This window comes from Schistosoma haematobium, chromosome ZW, assembly GCF_000699445.3.
Source record: "Schistosoma haematobium chromosome ZW, whole genome shotgun sequence".
NCBI classification, from domain to species: Eukaryota; Metazoa; Platyhelminthes; class Trematoda; order Strigeidida; family Schistosomatidae; genus Schistosoma; species Schistosoma haematobium.
In genome coordinates, this window is record NC_067195.1 from 45,820,276 (window position 1) to 45,832,674 (window position 12,399).

The following is a 12,399-nucleotide window of genomic DNA, read 5'->3' on the forward strand; positions in this document are numbered from 1 at the left end:
TTGTCATCAAGGAGTTACTATCTCACAACTGACCCGGTTGAACTCCACTGGTCACTGTTTCTCACTAGAACTCCAGGATATACATCTTGAAGCCAGTCACTAGTGAGCATATATTAATTCGTGTCCGAAGGGGTTTTGTGGAGATTGTAGTAATTTCATTAGTTGAGATCATGAGTCAATTGAAGCTAGACCACCATGGGAAACCTGGTAATAAATAGAGGAACAAAGCGTACCATTTATATAAAAAGAGGAATCCTGTACAACATCAATTTGTTTACTCCTCACAATTTCATCAAGTTGTAGCTAAACAATTGTCTTCATTTTTGGTGAGATCTTAAATTATTGTAGCTACGTTTAAAGTGTTTTTTCTCCACAGAAAAAACGGATATTATAATTCGCCCCTAAAAAGTTCCCTCTTATTTTTCTAGTTTATAGTGATGTGGAAACTGTAGTTGCTAATTTTTCTGTTATGCTTCGTAATCAACTGATTTCTATGCCAATTGATTGTGATGATGCAAGACATAAAATTGGGTAAGTTGAATTGTTGTGTTTTGTTTTAATGAAATTAAATTTATTCGAGGAATTCAGTACAATTATGATATAACTCACAAATAGGATCGAGAACGTTGTCTTTATTAATAATAATCATTATATACTTGATTACTTTATGAAAGAAATATTTCTATGTAGAACATCTATCAGTTCATTATGACTCCTTGGTTGGTGTCCTATAGATTATGCAGTTCAATCGCTTGAGAAGTTATCAAAGACAGCTCAAAACAGATACCAGTGTTTTTTACATTGTTAACAAACGTGAAATCAATTCCCTTAACTGGAAAGATTCTTCCTTTCTGTACTTTTTCAAACGAACTGTTTCTCTTACTATAAACTAATCTCATTCACTTACCTTTCTATTTATTCCTATCATATTCCCTCTCCATATACTCCTTCAAGATTTCATGTTTTTATTTGAATAACGCTTATTTATTTTTGTACCCATTAGCATCAGCATTTATGTGTTTCAAATGAATAAAATAATTAAATAAAACAGTAGAACATGGTCAAATTAATTTGATTTGTCACATAGAGGGTTTTTAAAGTATGATTAGTAGAGTTACTACTTTGGTAACAAAGTTTGCAAAATAATTTGTATCCTTATGGTTAATAACCCTTTAGTTACCTGGTCAATTTTATTTTATTTCGCCAACATACGGTTTATTTTTATGTATTTTTTACTGCAAGATCATGCAAATTAGAAAAAGGACATTTTGTTTAAAAAAATCAGAATAGTTGAGTCTTGATTAGCCCAAATTATGAAGTTTTTCAGTTCTTCATTGTTCTAAGCTAATTTTCGCTACAAAAGATAGTTCTTTACATAAATTTGTTGACAACTTTCAAAACCCCCTGAAACAAGCGGGCCTAAAGCACATTTCTTAATTAGCTGTCGTGGTCCTTGTCATAGTTACTGTTGGGGACGGTATATCCCCAAAATTCATATTTGTAATTTTGTCATATCGATTAAATGTTTAAACATTTGAATGGAAGTCAATTGACGAACTTATCGATTAAATATTTGAATGCCTGTCGATTGATGAACTTAATGAGTCATGTTTAAAAACATTTTACTATGACAATATCGATTATATATATTTGTATATATACGTTTTAAATTGTGTTTGAGTGCTTGTTCGTTTTCTGGCTGTTTGCAGAATATATTTTCCATACCAAGCCCGGACTTCTCCTTCTAGATAGCTGGGCTGGGACGCATCAATAGCTAGATTACTGGTCTTTGGTCACTGAGTCTTGTTCTCGTTCGCAGTTTAAGTGAACTCGTGAAGCTTCAAACCTAACAGTTATGGAGGAAGGTGATTCATTGCTTACCTACTCTCTGATTTATGTACTGACTTTAGTATCGCTTATAACAACTGTTCTTTCCTACATCCAGGCGATCTACTTCTGATCCTATATAGTGGTTATTTTTGTCTGTCAATGCTTACCTTGAATTAGAAGCGGCTTTAAAACAGTAAAAATTTTAAACTTTCATAATGGTAGAGAAGAGTTGTAGCTAAGGTGAATGATTTTGATGGAGTTTTGTTCTCTGAGCTCAGAAAACAAAGCTCCATCAAAAACTTTCGTAATAAACACTACTTTAGCAATCTTATCACATTCCAAGTGCTGTTGTGCACTCAGCTTATTTCCCGGTTAAAATTAGTTTTTCAAAAAAAATCACATTTTAGTTTAAATAGTATTTGAGAGCATATGCTACGATTTTTGACTTTGTTATGAGAACCATTCGTTTTTCTTAAAATCACTAAATTTTCTTGGATTGATTTTTGACGCTAGTGCTTCCTGACTTAACCGCAAAAAAGGCATCCATTTCACAAAACAGATATCATCTTCCAAAGATGTGGTTCTGTTTCAGTCATTTTCGAGGCTCATTAGCCACTACTGAACCTTTGTATAGTCAGTTGATCATACCTGATTTCCACTCTATTTTCTATTTTGTGAAAGCATGCCATGAACTTGAGGCATGGAATATAAGCCTACACCCTATCAATTGAATTAAAAACACATTTATTTATAGTTATTGGCATTGACTGTAGATACATATGTTGTTATGGATTCAGTTTTATTTCACATAGTTTGTGATGGATTAGAACAAACGATCATGGGAAGGAGTGACCAGTGGAGTTCAATCCGTGTCGGGTTTGAGACAGTTATCCACCTCAGACAATGGATGAAGAGTTGCGCAAATTCATGGGTCGATTGAAGTTAGACATTTATACTTTTGGATCCCGACTCAGTTGTTTAGAGGTTAAGCATTTGTGCACAAGACCGAAGGTTATCGGCGTTCGAATCTCGAGTACGGGATCGTGGATGCACATTGCTGAGGAGTCCCATACTGGGACAAAGCGGCCATCGAGTGCTTCCAGGTTTTCAATGGTGGTCTGGCTTAGATCTACTCATGACTTCACCTGTTAAAATCATGGGGTTGTTTGAGGCCTGGCGAAATTGAGAATTAGTCATTGATATTAGTTTTTCACAGTTCAAGATCTTCATAGATTTATGTCTAGTCAGATTTTTACATTCTTGATGGATTATAAGCCACATTTTACCGTTTAAAAGGTTTTCGCTCTCATTAACACTTTATTTCTGTTATATCTGACGAAGACTAAAAGAATGGTAACTTTCAGGATTAATTTATGTACTATTAATATATGTATATTCTTATTGTGTAATTATGATGTAACTAGATTATATGTTTATATCCTTCTTATCATAAGTTTTCGTCCGACCAATTGACTACTGTTGTTTGATATACTATTAATCGGTTTCCAGTTTGTTATTCATAGTCTCCCCTACTCAAAGTCACTTTTGGCTTGATCGTGTATAATTGTTATTTTTCATTTTATGGTGTGATGCAGTCTGGTATGCTTGTATGTAAACTAGGTATTGTTCAAAAATATAATATTCGTATAGTGGAGGCTGATTACGGTGTTCTGGACTTAACGGGCAGGGCAAGGAGAGGAGCTACCGAATCGAGGACTAATAAGAGCTTAGTGTTATTAGTGCTTTTTCACGCAATATTAGACAGGGCTATAATTCATAACTTCCTATTGCTGCAGTTGTCAAGATTATTCATTGTTTACATTCCTTTATAAAACCTGTCCTTTAAAAACTTCGTTTTTATCTACAAAACTGTACAACATTAATTGGGAAAATCTATTGAATTTCTTGTTACTAGTGATCTACTCTTTCCTGTTTAGTACTGATTATGATTTAGTGAATATATCTGATTCTCTGTTTGGTATATGAAGTATGGTATATTTGCGTCAGTTTAGGCGTTACAGACATCACTGTCATTCTTATTCAATGCCTATCGTTAGTTATAATTCTTACTCTACTACATATTCTGTTTGTGTATATATGTGTAAATTCTATGTACAAGAAAGAGCGATAAAACGAAAGAGTAGGTCCTAATCATATTTTCAGTAATCTAAAGGAATATTGTAAGAATATGTAGAAAAGATGGTAGAGTGAGAAAGTTTTATTATTGCAAAAGATATTTGATAGCCGGGTATCCTTATAGGTCGTTTATTCATCAGTAATATTGGCGAAAACTTAAGTTGTCTACTTTACTGATATTATTGTGTTTGTATAAAATCTGCTGTTTTGATGCCTTATATTGACTAAGAGCTACCAATTTCTAATTGTCTTGATTACTGAGTGATACAGTCAATGCATTTGCTGTCTTGATAAATTATATTCGAGAAAAAAATGTTTGATAATTTTTATTATAGTTCTGGGAGTGGCCTACATAATAAGAAATTTATATAAATTAAAGAAACGTTGAAAGTTAGGAAGCACTAGATAGTTTTGTTCTGTTTTGGAGCTTCTGAGTAAGATGAAGTGGGGATCACACACACTGGGTCGAACTAGTCATCTTGGGATCTTTAACCTACACGATTTTTTTAATGCTAATTCTAAATTCAGTCCGTATTTTACTACTAACTATGATCATATGCTTATTGATGACTAGATGGGTTTCCCTTCGTTCTGCTGGGAAAATTACATGTGGAGTCAAACAAGTCTAAAGTATTAAGTTACTGATGCCATTGGATGTGAGTCATTGTACTATATTATAAGTTGTAGAAATAGACTACTTAATTCTAACTCGATGCTCTGAAGTTATCATGTTTTACGGAAAGAGTAAATGTCTTTGCTTCGTTCTCCGTTAGGTTTGGAAGTACACTGTAATACGGAGTGCCGAACTAGAACGACATAGCTGTACATTGCTCCTTGATTTTCAATAGCCTTTCAACCGAATTCATTTTGGATTGATAATTGCTTTCTAATCGTACAAAGTATTCATCTACTTTAGTAAAAGTATGTTATTCAAAAACATATTGTGGGTATATTGTCAATACCGTTTTATAGGTATCTAACACAATTAGAAGTGGATTATGATCCTGGTTGGTTATGTTTGACATATTTCAAAGATTGGCTGATCGATCAACTACGTAATTACCAACGTATATCTCATCAAGATATGGTCGATGGTAATTCAATGAAAAATAAACAGTTTGATGGTTCTAATATCATTGGTAATCTTCTCTCCGTGGATAATAAATCGTCTATAATGAATCCTGATTCATTCATCTTATTTGCTGAAGGTTAGTAAGCTGTTAACCGCGTCATGTTGTTAATCGGAATAATTTAATTATAACTATGAATATCAACATTCTCTTTTATTTTTGTGGACGTTTTACTAATATTATAATTTATACAATCTCATCTTTTAACACTGTGAATACACTGGGTTTGTGTTTTACAGAATTGTCAATAACGAATGAAGTATCAGTACGGGGATGTGGAGATAGTTCAACTCTTATGAAGATCGATAACCGATCTAAGTTAGGTTCAGTGTTCTAGAGGTTAAGCGTCCTCATGTGAGATCAGAGGTCCTGGCTCCGATTTCCGGTGCGCGGTTGTGCACACTGACTGCTAAGAAGCCCCATACGATGACAGAACGGGCGTCAAGTACTTTCAGGTTTTCACTGGTTGTTTAACTTTGACCGGTTCGTGATGTTTATCAAAATAAAGAAGTATATCGTTCAATATGTAGATGGTGTTTAATCAGCTTCTGTACCAGTTCAAATTTCTCACATTATTTTAGTTTCTTTGCTATCTGTTAAGGGATTTCATCGAATATTTTTTCGTTTAAAGATCCCCGTCATGTTAAAAGACTAGTATTTGAACGAAGAATATTCTTTTCGATAAATTCTCATCAGGTTCTACAATTATATATCCAAATTAATAATCCGAAAAAATGACCAGGTTAAGGGCAAAGTACATCGTTTAGAGCATGTGAATTTAGGATTGTGATAAACAAAATACAATAAAATTGTTAATGTTAATATGACTTATATAGAATGTTAACTTGAATCTGCGTATATATTAAGTGAAATTTTAAGATCCATGATCAGAATAAATATGGGTCAAATAGGGTGAGAGAGAAATAATGGTGCAATTACAATTCGATCAAATAAGTAAGACGTAATACGGAGGGATGAATGCGAAGTGAATGAATCATGTATAGGGGAGATTAATGATGTTTAACCAATAATACGAATAATAATAATAATAATAATAATAATAATAATAATAATACAAGGATTTATGAATAAAGATAACAGGGACGATTACAATTGACTACGAAAGGTCATAGTCAAATTAGTTCATTCAATACTTAAGATTACGATTGATTAATTGGCCTTGATGTTGGCCAGGGGAGGAGGAGTGGTTGAATATATTTCTTCTGTACGCAAAGCTCCGGTTTCTTCATCCGGATGGCTATTGCTTCAGCCGTTTGAAGGACTTTCAGTCTGACCAACTTCGGCAAAAAATTACTTATAAATAATTGAAAAAGATTGGTTTATACTGGCACTATGACCGGTTTGTACTAAATGGGTCAATATTGAGCTGTTCACCTTCTTCATCAAACCTTTATTTAGCCACGCTGGAAGGTGTTCACGAGCACGAAAATGTAAATTCCTAGAACTTCGACCAATATAACTCGCTCCACAGGAGCAGTTGAACTGATAAATACAAAATGAGGTGGTCATTCTAGGTAATTCATCTTTTGGCTTCGGTGTAACCATTGGGCGCGTAGAAAATACTAATCTTAGTTCTCTGGCGTTAAAAGACTTTTGTATTGTCCTACTTAATCTCTGAGTTAGTATTTCGCTAGCCGCATCCCCTCTGGATTGTAGACGCATGAACAGGGATTCCTTCTTCACTGTTTGTATTTCGCCTACTTTCGCCTTCGTGACCATATATTTAATTATAAACTTTCTAGGGTAGCCGTTCTCCCTGAGATTATTATGCAAGGTGGTAAGCTGTTGTTCGACTATATCAGCAGAACATATATTGCGAATACGGTAACTAAGGTTTTTGATCAAATTTCGTTTGTACTGAAGAGGTACAAAGCTCAGGAAATTCGTATACAGCCCAGTCCATGTACTTTTTCTCTTTATATTCCTTTTTAACGATCCCCTGGCCAACATCAAGGCCAATTAATCAATCGTAATCTTAAGTATTGAATGAACTAATTTGACTATGACCTTTCGTAGTCAATTGTAATCGTCCCTGTTATCTTTATTCATAAATCCTTGTATTATTATTATTATTATTATTATTATTATTATTATTATTATTATTCGTATTATTGGTTAAACATCATTAATCTCCCCTATACATGATTCATTCACTTCGCATTCATCCCTCCGTATTACGTCTTACTTATTTGATCGAATTGTAATTGCACCATTATTTCTCTCTCACCCTATTTGACCCATATTTATTCTGATCATGGATCTTAAAATTTCACTTAATATATACGCAGATTCAAGTTAACATTCTATATAAGTCATATTAACATTAACAATTTTATTGTATTTTGTTTATCACAATCCTAAATTCACATGCTCTAAACGATGTACTTTGCCCTTAACCTGGTCATTTTTTCGGATTATTAATTTGGATATATAATTGTAGAACCTGATGAGAATTTATCGAAAAGAATATTCTTCGTTCAAATACTAGTCTTGAATATTTTTTCATTAAATAAATAGGGAATCCTAATGTTTAGACATTAATATCTTCACGCGATTTATTGACAAGTAATCTTGACATTAATACTATAATAAACAAAGACTTGGGTGTGGTAAACGAATTTATTGTTCTATGAAAAACCACACAGTGCCTTTGTAAAATATAAAGGCCGTACATTGTGTGCACATCTTTGAGTTGTCCCTTACACTGTTCATCATTCTTCCAATTGTTGTTATTGCGATTGCTTTCTGTTTACCTCCGTATTCTGTTTGCTTCAATTTTCTACTGATAAGCATTTTGCTTCCTATTCTTACTACGTACTAATTATATCTGCCCTCCTAAATAATGCACACCACAATACCTTCTAAATTCCAAATTAACTACATAAATCGACAAAGTTTAATCCATTTCACATTCCAATGTCAACTCATTCTTGTGGTATATTCGAGAAGAATTGTGGCATAGTATGAGATCTGTGACAGATGTCGATTGTATCATTTCGTACAGTTGAAGCATTTTTTTTTACCAATCTCACCCTTTAAGGTTAGTAAATTTTAGATTTTAGTTAAAAACATTGGTGAATATTGGTCCATGTGTAGTTGTTATTACTACTTCATCAAGTTTTGGGGGTATGAAATTTTTGTAACTTGAAACAGAATAACTTTGTTGTGTACATAAACTAAAAAATTGCTTACTTTCTATATGTTAATGGATAGTCCTTATGGTTATTAGAAAAAATACATTAATAAATAACGATAACAAATTATCGAATAATTTATAAACTGTGATGTACAGATATATTATGTATTTATGTGGTAGCATATCAGTAATAGCAATCTATCAAAAATTGAATTTTGTTCTCTTACTTAACCTATTTAGTCAGTATGAATGCCAACGTCAGGCTTGATAGTTTCAAATAAATTGAGCATTGGGTAGAAAGTTAATAATAAATCTACTATTTGTGATATCTCATTAAGTAAAAAACTGTGTTTTTGATGTTTCGTGACTTAATATAAGCCACTTCGACTCATGAATTCAACTATTAAAATTTTTATTTACCAATGTCAGTTATTCAAATATAGTTGAGTTTTCTTTTAAGATGAAAAGGTAACCATTTGTCATATTTATCACTTATTATGTAATTTATATTTCATTATTCATATAATTTCTATACTGAAAATTTTTTACTACGATATCAACCATATATAAGCACTAATATTATTAAACGAATAAACGTCAAATTCACTTTTGATTATAATTTAGATTTTTATGGTGTTCCACCAATGGTTGGTATGGTAAAAGCAGTATGTCGTTTACTTACTACACATGTTATTCAATTTTGGCGTTTGGGTACAGCTTATATTTCGGGGCAGTTAAATTATAACAATCAAGTTGGTTTTGAAAGTGTTAATTTAAAAGTGTTTCATACTTTTATTTAACCGTTATATATAAAAAAATGTGAAATGAACATAGAAAGTAGTCATTGTTATTATTATTAATAATTAGCCAATGTAATTTATAATTAGTTCCAATTTTTGAAAGTTTTATGTTTGTAAAAAATGAATTATTAGAGTTAAATCTCTTATGTAATCATCATATTCCCCATTTATTCATTTGTTTAACATAATCAAAAAGATTAGGATTTAGAATACTATTAAATTAAATTTGTTTAATATATTTTACCATGAGTATTGATCCTCTTCTATATAATAAACAGTATGCATTCACTAAAATCATGAGTATTATATGTACATATAATTCTGTTAATGTGGTGATTAGTAGAGAGCACTGGATTTTTGACCATTACATCATAGATTTGAAAGCCACTCATTCTATTTTAGTTTGAGTAGGGAGTAGATGGATTAATATTATTAACCTCAGAAGACTCACAGGAGACTGATACATAAACATGTATTTGGTAAGTTATATTATTATTATCATAGCATTAGATTGAGGCAAATATCTATCAGTTTGTTTCTTTTTCTATACACAGAAATTTTATGATAAACTTGGTCAGACGTCGTCAACAAACGATCCTAAAGCGGCATGGCTGGTAATTTATTGAATTTTATTATATATATATATATATATATTGGTAATATTGTGTATCTCTTTTGGAGGATTACAGGAGAAATACCTCTCGTATCATCATTATTTCTGATAGTATTGATGTAAAATGAGGGTCTTTTTTCCGAAAATCGAATCTATCGCTTTTTATGGATTTATGATTATATTATTCGTCAGTTTCTTAGTAATTTTAAAGTTGATCTTTTATATGGAGTTAGATGGTTGAGACGTCTATACTACTCAAAAACTAACAATAAATTGTCACAACTATTTATACAGTTTTGATTAATTGAATATGTACTCTATATCTTCAATATGTACTTCCTTAATATAGCTCATTTAACAATTACAGATTCATGTACATGACTTAGAGCTACACTTTATATATGGGGTAGCTATTAATACTATCCAGCTGCTCATACTGAAGTGGTTAGGACAGGGTCAGTTAATTTAGATAGCAAGTTTTAATATTTCTCCGTACACAACTTCTTATTTCTTCTTCTTGAATCATATGCTTAATTTTTACTCTTTCTCATTATCATTACTACTTCGATTATTATTTTTTTGCTATTTAATGCAATTGATTTTGTTTTAGTGTATTATTGCATGAGAACTTGGACTTATGTACGTTTTTCTTAGTCTTCACGTTGATTACAAATGACTAAGTGGTTGATCAGTTGAAAATACTCACGTTTTATTATTTATGCATCATGATTGGGTCCAACGTAACTACTTGTAAAATATATGCCTAAATATTTTATCATCTTTCCTTTTTAAATCTTCCACTGGTTTTTGTTTTAAATATTTCAGCAAATTAATTTAGAACTTGTACACTCTGTGTCCAATCACATGCGTGATATTGTTCTTGAAGCTTTCAGCACTACATCTAATGAAACTTCATTAACTGATCATTTATTAGAGTGTATAAAAGAATATAGGTAAGTCAGTTTTCTATAAATGTGTTTAATTATTCTACTTATGGCATTAATAACTGGTTAAAATTATTGTTATAATGTTCAGATTGTGTAGGTGTTACAGAAGGACACATAATCTTAAAACGGAATGGAAGCATACATGAGCTCATTATTTAACAGAATACCACGAATCAATTATAACCCTAACTGATAATTTAAAAAATGGCTTTAACTCTTGACTGTATGTAAGTATAGCTACAACAGTTCTCATAACTGGTGTGTTGTCTCTAGGCTTTTTGAAATCATTTTTGTATTGGTTGTTTGGATCTTCCCATTGATCTTTAGGGCTGCAAATGATCAATCTCTTATTGGAATATGTGCATCCTGTGTGGATCGACTCGATATTGCCTTAAGTCACAAGCATTATAAGCAGGATGTATATATATATATATATATATATATATATATATATATATATATACTAATACAAAAATGAATTAAACTTCACCTCACTGCACAAGCTTGTGGCTTTCTGGACTTAGTGGTTAAATGGATAATGCGATGGCGTTTGAAGCGAACGGTACTGGGTTTGAGCCCCGAAACGGACATCAACTCTGGTATGTGGGTTACAACCAGCTGACTTAGTCCCAAACGGGACGAAATGCGCGTCGTGAATTCCACTGTTAGCCACCACCATCTTTGTTTACATTTTGGTTGTTATTATACTTCTGTCTTGGAACTATGCAAAAATCAACTATTCTCTTAACAAGCATTATAAGAAAAGATGGATAGTGGCTAGCAGTGGAATTCAGGGTTCGAGTCCCAAATAGGACGACACGCGCATCCTGAGTTCCACTACTAGCCACTATCCATCTTTGCTTATAATGCTTGTAAATTAAGGCAATACCGAGGCAATCCTTACTGTATGTACATATGCCAATAAGAGACTGATCTATTGCAGTCCTAAACATCAATGGGAGGATTCAAGTAAAACAGTCAATTGTTCTCTTAACGTTTTACTATTTTCTTTATCATTCTATGGGAAAGTTTCAAATTGTTAGATCATTTCATGGATTTGAAACAACTGTTCTAATCAATATTTATTTCGAATTTTATTATGATCAGTCATTAAATCTTTTATTAATAGTGTGTTCCTTTGACGTTAAAAATTGTACTTTACCTTACCTACACCCAACACTTCGTGATTGGCTATGTCTAAGCACATTTAAACAGACTTTATTCACAATACTGATATTGATCTTAGTTCGAATTACCTGGTTAGAGCAAACTTATAAATGCTGTTCTAATTTATCTTGTGTTTACAATTCATGACTGAATAAGTGTACGATGAGTGTCGTAATCATATTCAGATTAGTGCAACTGATTTTGGACCACACAATTTTAAAACTAGTACTAAGTTGACCACATTAATACAGTAGATATGTGATATGAAGGTTATTTATGATTTATATATCGGATGCTCACGTTGTATTCCTTTATTGGGGTTTAGTGTGAGCTTACAATATTTATGGATTTGAGGAAAATGATTGAGCTGTTCTAGCATAATCGGTTCTCCGTGTAATCGACAATGGCAATTTACACACAGCACATCAGTACGTGGCGACTAGCATAAGGAGTAGTTGAATTGTAAGGAAATTTGATATTTGAGGTAAAACAAACAGTTCAAAACGAACTGGTATAACTCCGTAAATATATAGTAACAAAATATGACCTTCAAGCAGACGAATTTAGCGAACTAAAAGCCATAACGACCAATCAGAAGGTCATATGTTATGCGTAAAAT

The 12,399-nt window shown here is 32.2% G+C and overlaps 1 protein-coding gene across 1 annotated transcript in view; it reads left to right on the top strand.

Moving 5' to 3' along the window:
- EXOC2_1 (Exocyst complex component 2) overlaps window positions 1–12,399 on the top strand; it is a 53,933-nt gene that overhangs the window by 19,226 nt on the left and 22,308 nt on the right. Inside the window, exons 9-13 of the mRNA XM_051211553.1 lie at window positions 429–531; window positions 4,939–5,174; window positions 8,878–9,005; window positions 9,608–9,667; window positions 10,492–10,619. Coding sequence (XP_051071623.1) covers window positions 429–531; window positions 4,939–5,174; window positions 8,878–9,005; window positions 9,608–9,667; window positions 10,492–10,619 — 655 coding nt within the window. The remainder of the gene's footprint in view (window positions 1–428; window positions 532–4,938; window positions 5,175–8,877; window positions 9,006–9,607; window positions 9,668–10,491; window positions 10,620–12,399) is intronic.